Here is a 22,650-nt window from a genome sequence, read left to right as displayed (position 1 = left end):
ACAAAGAACTATGCATATGGTCCAAATTTGATACCTGTACCTTCAAAAATGTGAAAGTAGGTCACTAGGTCAAAATCAAGGTCAAAGTTTTTTCAAGTGCACAAAACTATGCATGTGGTCCAAATTTGAAGGCTGTAGCTACAGAAATGTGAAAGTAGGTCACTAGGTCAAAATCAAGGTCAACTCATGTCAAGGTTCATCTTGCCACTCAAAAATATACATGTCCAAATTTGAATGTTGTAGTTATTGACAAGAAGATTTTAAAAGCTTTTCCCTATATAAGTCTATATGAACCATTTGACCCCCGGGGCGGGGTCATATTTGACCCTAGGGGGATAATTCAAACAAACTTGGTAGAGAACCACTAGATGATGCTACATTACAAGTATCAAAGCCCTAGGCCCTGTAGTTTTGGACAAGAGGTTTTTCAAAGTTTTTCTCTATACAAGTCTATATAAACCATGTGACCCCCAGGGCGGGGCCACATTTGACCCCAGAGCAATAATTTGAATCATCTTGGTAGAGGACCACTAGATAATACTTCATACCAAATATCAAAGCCCTAGGCTCTGTGGTTTTGGACAAGAAGGTTTTCAAAGTTTTTCCCTATATAAATCTATGTAAATTATAGAAATAAACAAAGGGCCATAACTCACTCATAAATTGTTGAACCAGTCTGATTTTCAGGGGGACACAACTAGGGTACCAATACATCATTCTGACAAAGTTTGGTCAAAATCCCCCCAGTAGTTTCTGAGGAGATGCGATAACGAGAAATTGTTAACGGACGGACGGACGGACGGACGGACGGAATGACGGACGGACGGACCACGGACGCAGAGTGATTTTAATAGCCCACCATCTGATGATGGTGGGCTAATAAAATTGTTACAATTTAAGATAACAAGCATGGAGGATTTCAGTCCTGAAATACTTGAAAATGACAATGTAAAATTGATTACACTGGGAGGTAATCATTTGACAACAGCTATTCAAGAGTTGCTTCATGAGGAGAGACAAAACAGTATGTTCGACTGTCTAAGGTAAAATACTTTAAAGAAAGCAATGGAAATCAAAACTATTTTCAGTTTTGGGTGAAAACAGTTATTCAACAGTATTTTCAGTTATGTAATGGCGGGCAGTTAACCTAACCAGTGTTCCTGGATTGTGTACCAGTACAAACCTGTTCTGCGCAAGTAAATGCCAACTAACCCACATGAATCAGAAGCGGTGAACAAATGCCTCGCCCAGGGCTAAAACTCACGACCCAGAGATCCGTAGATCTGCGCTCTCCCTATTGAGCTAATTAAAACATTTACAGCAATATAAACATAATGTCTATTTTTCATTCCTCTGCTATGTACAAATATTACCTTACAACTTTGGTATTATCTTCACACGTTTATAAGTTAATATCTTATCAAAAGTGGCACTTATAAATTTACAACTACCTACATTATTTTACAAATGTACAAAACTACTGAATAACTGTATTTCAATTTGACAATGATTTTAACGCTTCATATCTGGTTCAAGCACGGGGATAAGACTGCTTCCCAGAGGTCTTTCCTTATCTAAAGAACATTGTAAACTATAAAATTATATCTTGAAAAAATGTTTTTTCAACTACATAACTTAATTACCACAAATCTTCATTTCAGAGAAATTGACATAGAACTTTTCATTGGATTAACTGTCACTGAAGGAAAATTTATAGCAAGTATACACAATCAAAAAAGTACCACAAAAGAAGTACTTTTCCAGGTAATACCACTCCAGCTATTAACTACTTTTACAATTCAAATTTCAAGTTTGAAGAAGAGACAATGGGTTATCAATAAGTATGTCTCAGACACATGGTTCATACAGGACTTGGCAAAAAAAAATTCAAGGACTTTTTAAGGACTTTTTATGGATTTTCAAGGACTATCTTAATCGCTTTAAATCTTAAATTACAAAACCATTTAGGCTCTTCATAAGGCATTATGACAGAAGAAAAGTTACAGAACAGTTTTATTTTCCATAAGCTACAACAGCATATCTTAACCTTTATGAGATCTTCAATGGGATTACCTTTTATGAGCTATATTTGCCTGTTTACATACTTAGTACATGTTTGTTATAAGTCTTTCAAGCTCTCAAGACTAGTTTTCAATTTGTCCTCAAGGGACTTCACTTCTTGTTTTCGTGTGTGATTTCAACGCACTTTCTCCCATAGTTCCGACATCAATGAGTTTATCACATACACTTATGCTTGTCTGACTTAAACTCCTTTAACCACGATGAATAATCATCCTGTGTAAGCCATTTATTGGCGAAACTACATTTATTTTTTGGGCCACTCATTGTTGTTGTTGATAAGTCACGCTACAATGACCTTGCGCATAATATTTTAACGTTGTGAAAATCGCTATTCCGTATCTAACTTCCGTACCGAAACGGTGTTCAACTAGCGTTCCCTCCGTGGGTGTGCATGTATTTTTATTTTACGCCGTTTTTTCGCTCGTTTTGACTTATTTATTATTTATTTTTGTATTTCTCCCCTACAATACGATTGCACCCCCGTTTTTAGCAAAATTTAAGGACTTTTCTACCTTTTTTTTCATAATTCAAGTACTTTTTCAGGGGATTTTTGGAAGAAAAAAATCAAGGACTTTTCAAAAACTTAGGATCAAATTCAAGGACTTTCAAGGACCTGTGCGAACCATGAGACAGGTTACTACTGGTAATGTCAATTTAAATTGGGATGGAATATCTAAATTACAAGCTTCTTGCATTTTGAAACAGAATAAAACATATGAAGGGTCTTTTATTAATATCAACGCTTGTAAAGCTGTGAGATTTTACAGAGCTCTCCACAAGCCCCGGCGGCCGGGGATCTCGCCAGCTACTGACGGATGTACCTCCGGCTACTTTCCTCAAACTGAAGAAAAAAATGAACTTCAAAATGTAAAATAATAACCCAAAATTAATTGTTGAATGAAATCATAAACAAACCGCTACCATTATGGGCCTACCATTACTTTATACAATTTACCCACGCTTAATACCAAAATTCATGAAGATTTATTGAAAAATACAGTCTGTATCCCATACACAAGGTTTTCCTTTGATCTGACCAGGTGACCTAGTTTTTGACCCCAGCTGACCCTTTCTCGAACTTGGCCTAGATTTTATCAAGGTAATCATTCTGACCAAAATTCATGAAGATTAATTGAAAAATACAGCCTCTATCGCATACACAAGGTTTTTCTTTAATTTGACCTAGTGACCTAGTTTTTGATCCCAGATGACCCCTTTTCAAACTCAACCTAGATTTCATCAAGGCAATCATTCAGACCAAAATTCATGAAGATTAATTGAAAAATACAGCCACTATCGCATAAACAAGGTTTTTCTTTGATTTGACCTAGTGACATAGTTTTTTACCCCGGATGACCCCTTTTCGAACTCGGCCTAGATTTCATCAAGGTAATCATTCTGACCAAGTTTCATGAAGATCAATTGAAAAAATAAAGCCTCTGTCGCATACACAGGCTAAATGTTGATAGATGACAGACGCTGGACATCGAGCGATCAGAAAAACTCACCTGAGCATTGCTCATAGTGAGCTAAAAATACAGCCTCTATCCCATATACAACGTTTTTCTTTGATTTGACCTAGTGACCTAGTTTTTGACCCGAGATGACCCATTTTCGAACTGGGCCTGGATTTCATCAAGGTTATCATTCTGACCAATTTTCATGAAGATTAATTGAAAAATAAAGCCTCTATCGCATACACAATCTAATTTCATCCAAGGGAGATCATTTGAAGAATCTTGGTAGAGGCCCACTATATGATGCTACACAATAAATACCAAAATGCTATGCCCTATGGTTTTGGACAAGACGATTTTCAAAAAATTTCCCTATATATGTCTATATTAACCATGTGACCACTAGGACGAGACCATATTTGACCCTTGGGGGAAAAATTGAACATTGAAAGTTTTTTCCTTTTGGTTGCTATGGAAACCAGAGTTCTGCATGGAATTAAATTGTTTGAAAAGTTTTGAAAGGGAACAACACAAGGATCATTACTGTTAAGTTTGGTGTAACTTTGCCCAGTGGTTTTCAAGATTTTTTTAGAGAATGTTGATGGACGCACGACACACAACGGACATTGAGCAGTCACAAAATCTCACCATGAGCCTTTGGCTCAGGTGAGGTAAAAACTTGCAGACGAACCATGATGACAGGCACACTTACTTCACACTGCTGTAACTCTCTTTAGCTGGCTTCCATTTCTCCGGTTCAAATTCTAAACTTCCTCTCATATAATGCCTGTATGCCTGAAACAAAATCCGGAACATTTGACCTGTTCTAGCATGCATAGTGAAGAACATTTGTGCCAGGTTACATTAAAATCCCTCCATGAATGAAGAAGACATGCTCCAGACAAAGTCATTCTTGTGTCTGACCTTTGGTCTCTAAATGTGACCTTGACATTAGACCTTGGGCCTGGGTTTTGCGTATGACATGTTGTCTCATCCAGGGGAATACTTGTGCAAACTGATATCTAAATCCTGTTTTGTATGACAAAGTTATAGACTGGACAGGAAAAAAATTCTATTGACCTTTGATCTCAATGTGACCTTGACCTTTAAGCTAGGGTACTGGGTGTGGTGCATGACACGTCGTCTCATCAAGTGGAACATTTATGCCAAGTACCATTGTAATCCCTTGATGGATGACAGAGTTCTGGATCAGACAGGAAAAAAAACCTTATTGACCTTTGTAATATTAAAATCTCTTCATGGATGGCATGTAGAAATGGCATTGAAAAGCAAACTACATGTATTTGTAAATTTCTGCATTTATCGCAGTCTTTACACAAAATTTAATCCTATCACGACAGATCATTGTTGTGTTTGCCTTATTTAATTTTTTTCACGGGACACTATCTTCGTTGGTTTACGGAAATTCCAAATTCGGCGAAGCTTGGCGAGTGAATTAGTGACCAGCTGGTCATTAAATATTTTATGGTTTTTTATCCATTCGTATCTCAACAATAGTTGGCCATCCAAGTCTAACTAACAGGCAAATTTGTTCATTAGACTGTTCTCTACAAATCTACAAAGTTATTTGCTTTATGTTAACGGTGATTTTTAACAGGATTATAACTTTTAACGTCTGAATTTCCTCTTTTTTTTTGTTTTCTTTTTGTTTTTTCTTCTTCTTTTTTTTTTGTTCATACTGACATTGGCCCAATTCAGCAAATAATACTCAAGGTACGGAGGGTAAATCAGACAAACAGGACATTAGTTTGGTTTGGTCTCAGTTAATTACCGATAAATCGTGTCAAATGGTGAGTGATTACATTTATGAATTGTCAAGGTACTTACAGGAAATTTATACAAAATTTAGTGAAATAACAAGAGCTGTCACTATGGGTGACAAATGCCCCCGAAGTAGGCACAGGAATGCCACAGTTGTATTCGCAAAAAATAAATTTGTGTCCTTGACCTAAGAGGCCTCGGTCACGTATGACACATCTCAATATGGTTAACCCTTATCATGCTGGACACAACTTAATCTGCCTTTGCAAACAGTGAAGATCATGACAAGTCTGCACATCTGTACAGTCTGATCAAGATCTGCAGTTAGCCATTCAGTCGGTATAATTTTGGTAATTACCCCTTTTAACAGTTGGTGGTACCGTCCAAATTGAAAGATGGAATAGTTCATTACAGAAATTTAGCAAGGGAAGGTATGGGTTAAGATCTGTGTCAAATTATTTTCAAATCCCTTGATAAATGGCAGAGTTATGGATCAGACAAGAAACAATTTTGACTTTTTTTTTTCTCTTTTTTTTTTTTTGGTTGGATTTAATGTTTCACCGACATGGCCACATTCCAGCTTTAATCATGGCCAGATCCAGAAATTTTTGACTGGGGGGGACCAGTCTTGAACGGAGACATCAACGCCGAGGCGTTTTCGAGGGGGCGCCTTTGCCTATGTTAGGTAGGGATTCAGGGGTCAAGTGCGGATCAGATTGACTCCCCCTGTAATTTTTTGAAGTACATGCATACGATGGTGGCCTCTGATGCATTTTAGGTCTGAACTTTAAGGTATTGGAGGAGTATGATACTCTTGATTGGGGGGGTCAGGGATCTCCCCCTGGACAATTTTGAACTACAGGTATGAAATGGTGGCCTCTGGTGCATTTCTGGGTCTAAATTTTGAGGGGCATCTTTGATGAGTACAGGTCACTTCTTGGCCAACTGGGGGGGCACGGGCCCTGGATCCAGGCTTGTTAATGGTGTATGAATACCCAAGGTACCCCTCCGAGCACTATTTCAACACAAGCAGGCACCTGGGTAGAACCACCGACCTTCCTAATTAAGCCAGCTGGATGTCTTCCTCACATGAAGAATTCAACACCCCTTGTGAGGCTTGAACCAACATCGATGAGGGGCATTAGTGACTTGAAGTCAGAGACCATAACCAATCAGGAACGGAGACCCCTACAAATCTTGGAGCTAAGGGTCTGGGTCTTGCAAATGACACATCATCCATTATAGGGAACATTTCAAACTCCCGTCATCAACGGCAGAGTTATGGACCGAACAAAAGACCATGTTAACCTTTGACCTGTAAGTGTGACCTTGAACTTAGAGCTAGGGGTCTGAATCTAGCGCATGACACTTTGTCTCAATCTAGCTTTTAGTAGCCGTGTAAAAAAGATAGGGTCGTGCGCTTGATTTTTTGCTACCGTATACTGATTTGAAATGTTTTGACCTCACGCAATTTTTTTATAATGGCAGTCTATGGGAAAATCACAACTTTCATAACATTTTCTCAAAAAGAATTTTTCTACAATGTAGATTTTGATGAAACTTCTCGCAGTCGTAAATAAACATATGGTCTATAATGTGGTGAAATAAAATGTGTAGGTCCATGTGCTTGTTTTTGAGATATATGACCATGATTGAAGCAAACCATACATATCAAGCTCATTTTAAGACATGTATTATTTTAAATTATTTAAGATGTCAGATGTTTGAATATCATATTTCTAATTCAGAAAGATAGTAACAGTGTCATTGCAATAAATTTACTCATGGGTTGTTATGACACAGAATGATTTTCATTTCCGTACGCCGAATCCAGGCCGGATTTACCATATTCTACATTTTCCGGATAAGTTACGTTACGCCATCATTTCCGGTTTATCAAACGTGCAAAACTACCTTAATGGGCATAATAAATACTTCCAAGTGTTAATAATTAATTCCTACCTCTGGAACTATTAGCTAGGTACCATGGATTTCATGCAAGTGCAGTTCAACACCTAATGAGACATAGAGCTCCATATGGTTTGCAACCTTCACTTTCAGCTTATAAATGCACATGGAACCACTGAAAAATGTATCAATTTGACCACCACTTTCAGTAACATATAATTTATTAAAAAGCTGAAAAAATAAAAAAAATAAACAGTACTCTTAATGAAAAATTACAGGAGAAGATAGCAGTATGCCGTGAGATTTACAACATTTATGGAGAAACTGAGGAAAACTGGAAAGAACTTGTGGCAGCTTCACTTGGCTATTTACTAGGACAGGTATTTCGCATTTCAAATCTTTATTAAAATGCACATTACCTACTGCACAGTAAATGGGCAATTTTTTTTCAAAAAAACATGTAACTGCATTTCATTCATAGAGGAACATCTGCTTCAAGTTTTGTTAAAACTGTATTCAATGTGTCTTATGAGTATTCAAATACTGCAATTAAAAAAAAAGCACTTAATCAACCAAAAAAAAATATTTGAAAGCCATTTAATGGCTGAAAATAGGCCGTTTTTTCATGTAATGTGTTAGCACTGGATATTTTACAAATATCTAAGATCTAGGCCTTCTGATTTATTTTTAGAAAAATTTTTATTTTCCTTTGTAAAATCAAGTGACACCTTGGGCGGGGTCAATTTTGACCCTGGGGGTCATGATTTTAACAAATTTTGTAGAGGTCCTCTATGCAATGCTATATGTCAAATATCTAAGCTCTAGGCCTAGTGGTTTATTTTTAGCAAATTTATGAAGATTTTCCTATGTAAAATCAAGTGACCCCAGGGGCAGTGTCAATTTTGACCCTGGGGTCATGATTTAAGCAGAGGTATACTAGGCAATGCTACAAAAAAGAAATATAGAAAAAAAAATAAATTGTTTAATAAATTTTATTCTTGTGTCTTCATTTAATAGGTTGTTATCCAATTAAGTATAATATTATAAATGATAACAGGAAAAATCTGAGTATGGCTGTTTTTTTCCTTCTCTGCTTCGACAGGTAAAATAGAAAAAAAATTCTTCTCTTCAGGCAAATTTTCACAAGTTTCTTGAAAAGATGTACTGGTTTAATGATTTAGTGAATTTTCTCATCTTAATGACAGTTAACACCTAAAGAAACAAGCTTTTTTCATTCCCATGCAACCTCAGTCCCCTTGCCCAACCACTGATAGAAAATGATGAATAAAAACAAAAATCAGCAAAAAGTTATGTATTATTTTACTTTTTCAGGAAGTTAAAACATAACACTTCATGAACAAGAGTGCCAGAATGTCACAGTATATGCCCGTCACAGCAAATTTCTTTACACTAGCACCTGTATTTGCAAATGGAATTTTAATTTTCTAGTTGTTTACAATGGTTTTTTTTAGAGATACATGTAATTGTAATTCTTTTATTTTTCTAAGTCCACGAAAAAAATCCTTATCAGGTAGAGATTGCTTAAAATACACCCAAAATTTGAAAGCAATATCAATGTTGTACCACAGAAAAGTGGTCTTGGTTTTTCCCTATGGTAAATTATAAAAAAGTTACAATGAAAGTTATTTATAGTAACAACTAAGGGAAGTTAATCTTTAAAGAGAGAGAAAAAAAAAAGAAAAAAAAATTACATGTCCATAAAAAATCCTTACCAGGTAGAGATAGCACAAAATACACCTCAGAATTGGATGTAAAATGCATGTTGTACTACAGAAAAGTGGTCTCGATTTTTCCTTACGACTTGTAATGAAAGTTACAATATAATCTATTTATAGTAACAGCAAAGGGAAGTAATTCAAAAGAAGGGACCAGTGCATGACACTCCGTCTCATGACAGGGTTTTTTCTGAGCATTTTTATAGCCGTTATTCGGCTATATTCCCAATGCCAAAAAGTATAATGTATTTTTCCCAAAATTAATGCAAAAATTCCCAATCTATATTCTGAAAAAAAAAACTTCATCAAAATTGCACAAGGATTGACCAAGTTATGGACAATTTCGTAATGGAAGTATGTTAAAGAAGTTCTACAATGTGGAACAAGTGTATGAGAAAGTGCTTACAAACATCCTTACTATACCCTATTTGACTAAATATTTCCCAATTTGGAACATTTATGCATCAACATTCCTAATTCTGGGGGTAAAAGCTATGTTCCCAAATTAGCTAGAAAAAACCCTGCATAATGGCGTACAATTGTGCCAAGCTACATCAATGTCCTTTCATGCATGAAGATATGTGCTGGACAAAGTTTTCATTCTTGTATCCTTTGACAACTAAGTGTGACCTTGACCTTAGACCTGGTTCTTGTGCCTGACATTCCCTCTCATTATGGTGAACAACTGTGCCAAGCTACATCAAAATCATTCCATGCATGAAGAAGATATGCTCCGGACAAAGTCTTTCTTGAATTTTTCAATCTTGTATCCTTTGGCCTGTAAGTGTGACCTTGAATTTAGACCTAGGGACCTGGTTTTTGCGCAGGACATTCCGTCTCATGATGATATTGTGGCAACTTTCATCAAAATCCCTCCATGCATGAAGAAGATATGCTCCAGACAAAGTAATTCTTGAATTTGACATTTGACCTCTAAGTGTGACCTTGACCTAGGGACCTGGTTCTTGCACATGACATTCCATCTCATGATGGTGAAGAACTGTGCCAAGTTTCATCAAAATCCCTCCATGCATGTAGAAGATATGCTCCGGACAAGGTCTGTGGACGTCACCCGCCCGCCAGGGGCGTTCCCATAATACATCCCGTTTTTCAAACTGGCGTATGAAAAGGCTTAACAAGTTAGAAATCTTGAACTTTAATTTCTGACTTTGATGCTAACACATTCGGCCCATTTACTGTGCAGCAGGCAACATACTAATAAGAAAAGAGCTTTCCGTAACAGATGTGCAGCCAACCCAGACTATTTGAATTATTGTCCCAGAAGCAGGAAAATGTAATGCAAAAAGGTTAAATATCAAAAGAGTTTTAAGTCAATTTGACCAAAATGCCTATCAGAGTTAGAGACTTGCTGCTATCAACTACTTTAATAACCACAAAAGACACATGTGAAGTTTCAATTCAATATCTGCATTAGTTTTGGAGATAGAATTTGCCCAAATTAGATGTCAGAGTCACGGGACCCAGTGCAGATTGGTTATTGATCTAGAAAAAGAAAAAATAAGTTTCAATGTGGACAATTCACTGCCTGGAACCTTCTGTCCAAATTCATACTTGCATTTGACATCTACAAAGAACATTTCAATAATTAACTTATACAAAAGCTCATTAAAAACTAGAGTTGCTTTCAAAATTTGAGATAAAGGAATGTCTCCCACAACTGCCTGCTCATCTAAATAGTAGGTCAGTCTTTATATACTGTTTACTAGAGCACATGCGCATGCACTTTTTTGACACCAAAAGGAACTATAAATTATACTACTTTTAACAGTAGTACAAAGGTCCTTCTGGTGTCAAAAAGGAAGTTTGAACATTTCTTGATATTTTAAGTGCCATAATTCAGAGTGCCAAGTTATCAAACTTGGAATAGCACTTACTCAACACATGACATTCTTTTTAAATTTGGTGAAAACTGGATGAGAAATGTTCGACTTAAAAGAGTGCGGACAAGCTTTGTGACAGACACACACACAGAATCAGTATGTGACCAACACCACTGTGTGGTGGGAGATGTAACAAGAGGGTAAAGAAAGCCCTGTATCGCTCACCTAACCAAATAGTAACCCCTTATAACTACCTTTTGATGAGATCTGAACTAGTGCAGGGTTTTTCATCAGGAGATTGGAAAGAGCCCTTGACATTTGAATTTGGGAAATAAGAGTTTTTTCTTTCAATTTTGAGAACATAACATATACCCTCAATATTGGAAATTTTGACACATAAACATTCCAAATTCGGACATATTTAGTCCCATAGTAATATAGTAAGAATGTGTTTAAGCATTTTCTCATACACTTGTTTCACATTGTACAACCTCTTTAACATACTGCCATTACAAAATTGCCCATGATTTGGGCGCTGTTTGTGCAATTGTGATGAGATTTTTTCAGAATGTAGATTGGGAATTTCTGCACTTATTTTTGAAAAAATCAATACTTTTTGGCATAGGGAATATAGCCCAATATAAACGGCTATAAAAACAAGCAAGGAGAAAAAAAAAAAAAAAAAAAAAAAAAACAACTGAATTTATGCATAATAATTGGAAATGACATTAAATTCACCACAGATGAAATTTCCCATTGTGATAAATGCCGTTTTTATACTAAAACTCGTTGATAGTGTAACGATTACTGAAAGCATAAAGGGAAGTAATTGTTATAATAGTATAAAATTTACTTGTTGGTTAGCCCAGTCGAAGACAGGCCTGTGATATGTTTGTCTTTTTTTCTCTCGATTTTTTGTTCCGATGACCAATTTTCAAGAAAATACAGTCATAAATGTGGCCTATATAGTGTTAAAAAACTAAGGCTTTTTCTTCGGTTTTTAGGTCACCTGCATGACATACTTTTTAAAACCCATCTCAAGCAGATATGAATTGGATTTAACTATCATCAAGATTAACATTCTTACCAAGTTTCATATTGTGTATAAATGTGGCCTCTGGAGTGTTAATAAGCTTTTCCTTTGATTTGACAGTATGACCTAGTTTTGAGTTGACCCCAGATTACCCAATACAAAACCCATCCAATATTTAATCAAAGTTAACATTCTGACAAGGAAACATCCTGACGAATTTTCATTAAGACTGGGCCAAAATTATTACTTCTACAGTGTTAACAGTTGAACTGCATTGTCGATGAATGACTTCGAGAAACACACAATCATGTAGATCATAAAAACTCACCTTGAGCAGTTTTTGCTCAAGTGGGGATAAAGAACCCGACATTATTTTTAATCACAACATAAACTTGTTTCTTGATAAAAATTAATAATATCTTTTACAGACTGTCAAGAAAGACAGTATCAGCACAATCCTTGCCCCAGCAAGTTATGATACAACTAATTATGAACTGGCAGCGAGGATTTTTGATGATTATAGACAAAGTCACCCTGACAAAAGTTTTCCACAACTTGTAAGTTGCATCTATTACTCTTGTAGAGTACGTAAATACCTCAAAACCTTTCTCAAGACTGATCACCTTAAATATATATTTCTGAAACAGATCTGAAGATATTTTGAGTAAAATTCTAAACGAGTTTATATTTCTGACATTTCTAAAAAACTTTAACCAAATTCGGTGCTAGTAGAAAAGCACCGCTATTCCCCGAATATTCTAGCTAAAAATACAAAGAAGAAAAAAAGAAAGAAAAAAACTAAACTTGTGTCCTGTCAAGCTGGGCTGATTAAATATATACTTTTCTTGTGTGTTATTTAAAGGAAACTCGTATACATACAGATTCCATTTCTTGTCCAAGACGAGGACATCGTTGGTGAAACAGACCATTTAATACTGTTTCACTGTCCAAGTAAAATACAATACAAAACTTATATATTTTATAAATTCAGTAAGTACAGTGTATACAGCCTACAAGCCCAAACACTTTGTCATTTCTTTATTGAATAGGCGTACAGTGTTTTGGCGAATAGTGGAACAGTTTTACAGGGCTCCAGATAAGATGCGTATTAGCGTACTTTACGCTTTGAAATAATGCATATACGCATGTGCGATCATTTTTAAGCGTATAAAAACGTTTAATTAACTAGAAAATGCTTTTGTAAAAAAGCGCATGTCTCCCCCAATGCAAAGTCCTATAGGCAAGAAGTCAATAGGGGTCAGGAGCGAAAGTCAAAGAGACACTGATGGTTGGCTGCAATCGGGATCATCTAATTGGCATGTCCAGTCATCCTGCTAAATTTCAACACTATTGGCCTAGTGCTTCTCAAGTCACTGTTCAGGCTCCTGTGACCTTGACCTTTGATCAAGTGACCGCAAAATAAACAGGGGTCATCTACTCTGCATGTCCAATCATCCTATTAAGTTTCAACATTCTAGGTCAAGTGGTTCTCAAGTTATTTCCAAAAAATGTTTTTACATGAACAGGCCACTGTAACCTTGACCTTTAATAGACTAACCCCAAAATCAATAGGGGTCATCTACTCTGCATGTTCAATCATCCTATGAAGTTTCAACATTCTGGGTCAAGTGGTTCTCAAGTTATTGATCGGAACTGGTTATCAATGTTCAGGCCCCTGTGACCTTGACCTTTAACGGAGTGACCCCAAAAACAATAGGGGTCATGAACAATCATCCTATGAAGTTTCAACATTCTGGGTCAAGCGGTTCTCTAGTTATTGATCGGAAATGGTTTTCAATGTTCAGGCCCCTGTGACCTTGACCTTTGACGGAGTGACCCTAAAATCAATAGGGGTCATCTACTCTTCATAACCAATCATCCTATGAAGTTTCAACATTCTGGGTCAAGTGGTTCTCTAGTTATTGATCGGAAATGGTTTTCAATGTTCAGGCCCCTGTGACCTTGACCTTTGATGAAGTGACCCAAAATCAATAGGGGTCATCTACTCTTCATGATCAATCATCCTATGAAGTTTCAACATTCTGGGTCAAGTGGTTCTCTAGTTATTGATCAGAAATGGTTTTCAATTTTCAGGCCCCTGTGACCTTGACCTTTGACGGAGTGACCCCAAAAACAATAGGTGTCGTCTACTCCAGCAGCCCTACAATCCTATTAAGTTTGAAGGTTCTAGGTCAAATGGTTCTCCAGTTATTGCTCGGAAATGAAGTGTGACGTACGGACGGGCGGACAGGGCAAAAACAATAATATGACTATCCTAGAGGGGGGGGGGAGACATAATTACAGAAACTCCTGCAATGACTTTTTACTAGCGTAAACAAAATCTGAATCATCTAAAGGCTTTACATAACAAAGCACGGTCAACATTAATTCTCCCACACAGAACGTACAAACGCATTGAATGGTACTTTATAAGTTAAACTATATTATATACCCAATGCATTCGTAAATCAAATAGTTGGGAAACAATACTGATGGTAACGATAGTGTATTTTAAAGCGGTGTCGATTTAAAATATCAACCTCCGGTGTAGAGTAAACAACAAAATGTCTCTTTCTAAGATTGTAAAAAGTGAACAAACACTATGCATCTTTAAACCAACAAGAACGATCATTAAAACATATTTAAAGCTATATTGAGTATTATACTGGATTCAGTAGCGGGGTTTTAAGCCAAAGTAATCCAAGGGAGAACAAAAAGCAAAAACTTGAATGTTGAATTGAAACTGAACTGCAAAGAAATTCATGGGTGTTACACCAAATTAATAAATATGTTATAAAACCGTTTTCTTTTTTCACATTTACAAATTTTCAGGAGTAAAATTACTCCTAGTAAATTTTAGACTTTACCATTTTACTCATTCACAAAAATTATGATGAGTAAATACTCATAGGCCAAAAAAAATATCTGGAGCCTTGGTTATATATACTGGTACTGATGATAAACCCGAACAGAAAATGAGGTTTTTTACCTGTAACTTTTTTATTTCTGCAAATTGAAATCAATGGTCGGTATCAAAATAAACCTTAAACTTTGCTGAAAAATTTACATAATTCAAATTCATATTTAGTAAGCAAACTCACACAAAGTGAGGGCTTGAAAGGGGTATGTAAAAAGGGGACTGTATGAACGTTGACTGATGATAAATTCGAACACTTTGTCGTTTACAAAATTTTCTTGGTATTATTATTGAAACATTCCCCAAAAAGCTACAACAGTCATTCCTGATCAAGTAATGAAAAGTTAACAAATGTCTGGCCTTCATGTTTCGACAGTGAGCATGCACAAAAAAACACCCTCTTCCCCAGTAATTTTGGATAAATATTTTTTATACAAATTTATGTAAGTCACTTATTTATACAGAATATTTACCAATTTTGTTTTTGGTTTTCACCAGTTGGGTGTTGTAAGTGGAAACTATTTGATAGTGTGTTCAATTTTATAAATAACCGATTGTAATCGAATATTTCCAAGGTGTCCGACTTTATCATCTGTCCGGGTTTATCATCAGTACCAGTAGGGTTTTGCGACTAGGCGGTCAGAGCATAATTCAGATGCATGTTGAATTAAACAATATTTAAACCATCCAGGATTGTAAATTCATATTTGTAGGTTTATACTACCGTATTTTCCCGAATTAAGCACCCCCCCCCCCCTCCCATTTTGGAGGGGGAAAAAAGCAAACAAGAACGGGAAAAAAATCACCATCCTCATTTTTATAAGTCCATATAATAAGTAATTTACAGCACTAAAGTCAAATGTATTAAAAAATTAAACACACACTTTTATACAGTGAGTCCATGTACCGTAAGTCCAAAACATTTGTACTAAGTACGGTACGTAGCCAATCATCAAACAGAACATTAAACGATTGATTTGTTTTTACACCACTCGCGCACACGCTTCCTGCCGAATTTAAACAAACTTGCAGCAATGTGTTTACCATATACCCTTTTCTTCGGCAGTTTTAAGAAATTTTAATTTAAAAGCAGGCACAGCAGCGTGTCAAACCATTGACATTGTGTATTGCACTATTAGCTCCCCGCATGTACTAAGGAAAATGTTATTGGAGTACACAGCTGTTTGGGTCATGACGTAATGGGTAGTGTCCCGAGCGTGGAATACACGAGGTACCGTATTTAAATGCATAAAAGACACACTGCATTAAATTGGATGCCAAATAATTATGTTTTTTGGGTGGGGGGGGGGGGGGGAGGGGGGGAATTAAACAACACAGAAACACTTTACAGCTAGTTTGAACGATGTTTTTAAGTTTTGTAAAAATTTTCATTTTTAATTGTTTTACCTCAAATAAACGCCCCCTCTTTGGAAACTCAGGGGGCGTTAATAGGGGAAAATACGGTATTTGCATGGATTTATAATTTAACATTCGGAAGCGGTTCTGACACGTATTTCACTCGCAGTTCCTAAATAATGGGCATTTTTAGCTTGGATGCATTGTCTTTTGCTTTGATCTGCTGGGTTTTGGGTGAAAATACATTTTAATTTCATGTGTTAATGTCTATTTAACAGCAGTTCATTGCAGAGACTTTTATCATACATTGAAAAATATATACAAGAATATTTATTTCAAATTGCTACAGAAAAAAATAAAAATACTCGCTACTGACAGCTTCCAAAAAATGGAAAAACTGAAGTGAACGCCAAGTTACTGGCGACTTCCGTTTCGGTGTACAGTCTATACACTGTGAGCAAGATACAGTGTGCGACATTAACGGTAGCCCAATCGCCAATGGCTACGAAAATTCGGCTCGGGCAACAGAAAATCGGCAGACCGTAGCCCGTCGGGCTATAAAAAATTCTGAGGAATAAATTTATCAAAAAGATCAATGCAAACGTGGGAGCAAAATAGTTGCTTTGAAGCTTCAAACTTCACTTAAATCCAGTCTCAAAGCGAATTCAAGTCGCCCGAATTTTTTTTTGGATGCGCACCCGCTAATCTTTTGACAATTTGCACCATGTCATAATGTACATTGAATACACATACACACTCGCCGATAGCATAATTTAAGCTCCGCCTACTTCAGGTACTTGTGAGATTTTCGCAAGAAGTGTTGAAAGCAAATTAAATTATCGGTTTCACCAGAGGCAATTGTAATAGGCCAATCAGCGCGGCGGTTACGTCTTTGACACTTAGCATTTAATTGTCAACACGTGCAGTCGTATTCTAAAGAATTGTCAATTACGTATGCAATTAATTGGAATTATAGACACAATTATTTGGTATCCATGGTAAAAGAACGACATGTAAAGTATTAACTTCGTAAAACTAACTTTGATGGATGAACTGATTTGAATACCGGTATGTATTTCTAGGTTTGACACAGTTTACTTCAATTCAGTTTTATTGGAATGAGAAACTGTTCATACAAGTGGTGACTTGGTATAAACTGGAACATCTGATACGGGGACTGGAAACCGGCATTTATCTTATCTTACTCACATTTCACTGTGAGTAAATCAATTATTTACTAATTTCGTGTTCCTATACTACAAAAACAACAACAACAACAGGTTTTAGGTAACAGGCATTAGTATTTGGCAGCATTTCAATCGACATGTATTGGCAGCAAAAATATATATTATATTATATACAAGCGGTACATAAAGCTACTTCTTTGATATTAAGTAGCGAAGTGTCTTTAACACATCAGCACTTGAATGTTATTTTTACGTACATAACTCCATGTATCCGAATAAGAATTGTTCACATTATCCATAAAGGTTATGAATGTTCTGCGTCATTATATAGATCCTGAGGGCGGCAAATGTTCCAATAGTAACTGCTTCTCAAACTACTTATTACGTAAAATTCCATTCAAGTTTATTGTTATTTGTTCTGTAGGAGATATAAATAGTAGGAACATGACCAATGCGATGTGTCTGACATCAGTATCTGAAAAAGACTAACTACATATGTTAAATATAATGTCAAAATTAAGCAAAGACACAATATCAAAACGTATGCAGCAGTTCTTTGCAACTGAAAAAGAAACAAACTTCATCATTACTGAAGAGACTGTAGACTTGCTTGATGCTGAAAGAGGGAGGGTGGGAGGGTTAGTATGCAACAAAAACAACTTCGGTGTGTAACTGCCAAATACCTAGCCTCGAGTGATTGACAAAGGCGAAATCCCCAATACATAACGCTATAGAAAATCGCTCAATCGAAACAAAGAAGCGCGAAACTATCAAACCTTGAAAAACATAGACTAGCTTAAAACCCAAAATAGACTAGCAACCACATACTAGTAACAGCGAAAAACGTAAATAATTTTATTTACTCACATTTCACTGTGAGTAAATCAATTATTTACTAATTTCGTGTTCCTATACTACAAAAACAACAACAACAACAGGTTTTAGGTAACAGGCATTAGTATTTGGCAGCATTTCAATCGAGCAAACAAAGAAGGTAAATGATTTTAATCTAAATATAAACGACTTACTTTATAAGAAGTTACTAAGTTTTTTATAAGTAATTTATAAGATGAAGAAAAATAAAAACATGTTAATCGACCGACCAATTTAATCGTTACAAGAGGAAAGCTACTTTAGTGATAAATATTATTTCTATTATTATGGAAAAAAATGATACTTATTGAGTACGTATGTTCTACATTCTCCGCATGGTAGATATGGAAAACGATCTATGCAAAAGATGGAATTTCAGACAACCCCTCATAAAACGAAATGAGACTGAAGATGTGTCATCTAAACCTGTAACAAATGAACATATTTAATCACAAATAAAGCATTCCCTGTTCATTTAACAGTCAACTCGATACTAAGAGACGCCCAGAAATCAATCAACGGTTAATGTCAAAGAAAGGCGAATAACACAGATCTGTCAAAGGTCAACGCCATAAACGACACGAACACCGCTCAAAACCGATATCACAGACACGATTTCAATTCAATAGACGGCGAACGCAAAAGGCAACGCAAGTATAATTAACTCAAGTTTCATCGACAAAAGCGACGCTCCCATAATTCAATGATCAACACCATAAACTGCACGATCGCAGTTAAGTCGGTAGTCAACGCCATAAGCGGCACGATCATATTGCAATCGACAGTTACACTACAAACGGCAAGACCACAGTTTAATAAACAGTCAACGCCACAATCACAGTTCAATCAACGGTCAACTCCACAGACTGCACGATCACAGTTAATCGACGGTCAACGCCACAAAAAGCACGATCACAGTTCAGTCAACGTTCTACACCACGAACTGTAGGACCACAGTTCAATCGGGTCGACGTCATTAACAGCGTGACCACAGTATGCCATAGAGGACAGGACCTCAGTTCAATAAAAGGTCAACGCCATAAACAGCACGACCACAGTTTTATCAACGGCCAACGCCACAAAAACGGTACAGCCACAGTTCAATCAACGGTCGACGCCGCAAACTGCACGGCCACATTCAATCAACGGTCGACGCCGCAAAAGGCACGGCCACAGTTCAATCAACGGTCGACGCCACAAAAGGCACGACCACAGAGCAATCAACGGTCAACGCCATAAACGGCACGACCACAGTTCGATCAACGGCCAACGCCACATAACGGCACAGCCACAATTTTATTGATAGTCAGCGCTATAAATGACACGATCACAGTACAGCCCATGATCAACATATAAATCTAAACACTTATCTTTGTTTGTTGAGTCCATCTTCGCATACTCTTTATAAGGTAGAGATACATCTTTAATAAGTAATGATCGATCTTGGAAATTCCTCACAATACACGGTAAATCACAAATCGATCCATCATTGTCCAACACTTGTCCTGCCAAGTGAATCATCTTTAAACTGTATTAATTCCCCGTTGAAATAAATCCAAAGGTACTGATTTGTGTATTGAAATTGAAAAGAGACTGAATACTTTTAAATCTCACTGAAACAATCATTTTTCTTTGCTATATTAAAGAACACTGCAAACCTAGACTAAAAAATACAAAATTAGTCAATTGATCATTTATTAATCACAAATATATGTACTTGAATATGACATGCTGCTTTATGGGCATACAATTAAAAAGTTAATTGTGCGACAAAAATAAATGCTTATAAAGCATTTCTAAAATGAATCACGATTCAAAGTACACATATGTGTAAGAACGAATATTTCACAAATACTGACTGTACTAAGTTCATAAAGAATTACACACAAATCTTCTGTGCACAACAGAGTTCTGTCCACTTATAACCACCGATCATAACTGTTCACTGTCTACGAAATTAAAACGTAGAATATCACTGAAACAAGTTCAAAGATTTAAATTTAAGGTTACTGAAAGTCTATCCTGCAATGAGTCTTTAATATAACCGTCTTTTGCGGTTTCAGATCGCCATCTACCATGTCTTTTCCAAAGACGGTCTTTTGTTCCGGAATTTGCACTAAAAGTTGCGCCACCAGAACGAAATGAATGAAGTCCGAATAACTTATGATCTAACCCAAGCTGATTTAGTTTTTCAATAAATAATTCTCTGACTCTAGAATAAGATAATGGCTTATTAGCTTTACGTAATACAAACTGTTTAGTACTACTACAAAACTGAACTGCTCTGAAAAGATACTGACCAGAGCCCTTAATTAAACAAGCTGCACAAAAGTATCTATCCAATAAAGTTACAGGACACGTGATATTTCCTGTCCGTGCCAAAACTACATGCTGACCATCTCTGTATATATCTGTCTTTGATTTTTCAATTTTGATAGAACAATAATTATCAAAAAAATTGAATGTTACATGCTTTTAAATTTAAAGCTTCACTGATTCTAAGAAAACCAGCAAATGAAATGACAAAAAGTGTAATAAGCCTCAAATCTGCCAGCGTGCAATTTTCAGAAGCGAATTTATTTACTAAAGTCGATAAAATTTCGACAGTTATAGGTTCTTTTTTGATGAGAGGTTTAGAAACTTTCCTCAAGCAGCCTTCTAAACAAAGTTTAAGCCATTCATCAGAAGAAGGATTAGAAATTTCGCCATTAAGTAAATGTGCCCATTTTATAGCGTAGAAAATTGAGTTCAATTTAGATTTGCTGCAAGAAGTATTTGTATTTTGCATAACAGATACTAAATATAAAGCTACCGTGACCGGTGAAGCCGGAAGGGATGAAAATTTACATTTTTTGCACCATGATACGAATTTACTAAAGCAGTTCTTATACTGACATACGGTAGACTTTTCCTTGCTCGATAAAACAGCTTCTTTCACTTCTGAAAACATCCAAGAGGGCAGAGCCGGATTACTACATTTATCCATAACATCATCCCATCTGTTGGATTTAAAAAGTCCTGTTAAGAAATAAATACAGATAACACAATGCAGCTAATATTTTCACTAAGTAAACATGATACATGTATATAATACAATGGCTAACATTCTCAGTCATAACGCAGTTATCTCCCTTATATGTCACACTCTATCCTGATAACTAATACTTTGCTGGTAAATTTTTCAGAACCAAAAATAGTGTTTTTGAATTTACCTTGAATGTAAATATCAGAACTATTTCTAAAAGCTAAAGTATCTTTAATAAAATCTTTATTTATTGAATTCGGGCCAAACAATAGAGGGAAAAACGGACTAGATGGCCAGTACGGAGCTATCAACGTTCCTTTTGCTCTGCAGAATACTAAATGATTGATAACTTTGGGTATGTAAACTACTGGAGGTACCAACCAATTATTTTCATTTTGCCAGTTTAAAGAAAAGGCATCAACATTTTCTGAAGAAGGGGTCCAGTACAAGGAATTGAACCTTGGTAGTTTGGTATTGTAATCATTTGCGAAACGATCTATAGTGTGTGGGCCAAACATTTGATCAACAAACTGAAAAAATGTATCTGAAACACCATAATCATCATAATCAACCATTTTGCTAAGACTATCAGCAACTGTGTTTTCGTTTCTTCTAATCCACTGTAACTCAAGTGATATGCTATGTGAAATGCATAAAGAATGAATGCCGACAGCTATGTCGTGTAAGTCGAGCTTCATACTACCCTTCTCAAAAATATGTAGACAATTCTGATTATCTGTAAACCAGACCACAGATTTTCCTTTTAACTTATCAATTAAACTTTGCAAGGAATACTTAATAGCCAGCAACTCTCTCGCTGTAGAACTCTGCATTTTTTCATCTTCTGACCAAAATTTATGGGCAACTGTCTGATTACATTCGACAATGTAAGCTGCACCAGCTGAGCTAGATGCGTCCGAGTACACTAGTACTGAAGGTAGAGGTTCAACAAATAATTTTCTAGCAAACGGTGATTTTAGCTGACGTTGCCAAAAAAGAATCGCCTGAACAACATTGTTTTCTATGACCATTTTCCTGTCCCAAGAAACCCTATTTTCAATGCACCTGTAAAACACTTTAGTCTCAAAAAGAGCGCTACTACCTAACACAGGAGCCATGGAAATGATTTTCCCAGACAACCTCGCTAACTTTCTAGCTGTAGAGCAAGGTAGGTTAGAAATTGTATTATGAATACACTCTAACGTATTTTTAATTCTTCTGTCTGGTATCTTCAGAAAACCTGTTTTTAAATCCCAGACATAACCTACCCATTCTAATACTTGGACGGGTATGAAGACAGACTTTTCAATGTTTATAACAAAACCAGCTTTATACAAAGTTTGTTTAACAAACAAAGCGTCTTTTTGTGCCAGATCGAAGTTTTTGTTTACCCCCCAGCCGTCATCAAGAAAAACAACAATTCGTAAACCAGCAGATCTCCAGTATTTGACCA

General features: G+C 36.2%; 1 protein-coding gene across 1 annotated transcript in view; it reads left to right on the top strand.

The window, feature by feature from the left end:
• The window catches only part of LOC123541849 (uncharacterized), a 34,045-nt gene that overhangs the window by 2,444 nt on the left and 8,951 nt on the right, over positions 1-22,650 (top strand). The window contains exons 4-7 of the mRNA XM_053522451.1: positions 901-1,043; positions 1,662-1,764; positions 7,508-7,609; positions 12,268-12,396. Of these exons, the coding sequence (XP_053378426.1) occupies positions 901-1,043; positions 1,662-1,764; positions 7,508-7,609; positions 12,268-12,396 (477 nt within the window). The remainder of the gene's footprint in view (positions 1-900; positions 1,044-1,661; positions 1,765-7,507; positions 7,610-12,267; positions 12,397-22,650) is intronic.

Source organism: Mercenaria mercenaria, chromosome 13 (assembly GCF_021730395.1).
Source record: "Mercenaria mercenaria strain notata chromosome 13, MADL_Memer_1, whole genome shotgun sequence".
NCBI classification, from domain to species: domain Eukaryota; kingdom Metazoa; phylum Mollusca; class Bivalvia; order Venerida; family Veneridae; genus Mercenaria; species Mercenaria mercenaria.
The sequence above is the reverse complement of the archived record's forward strand: the minus strand, read 5'-3'. Positions and strand labels throughout refer to the sequence as shown.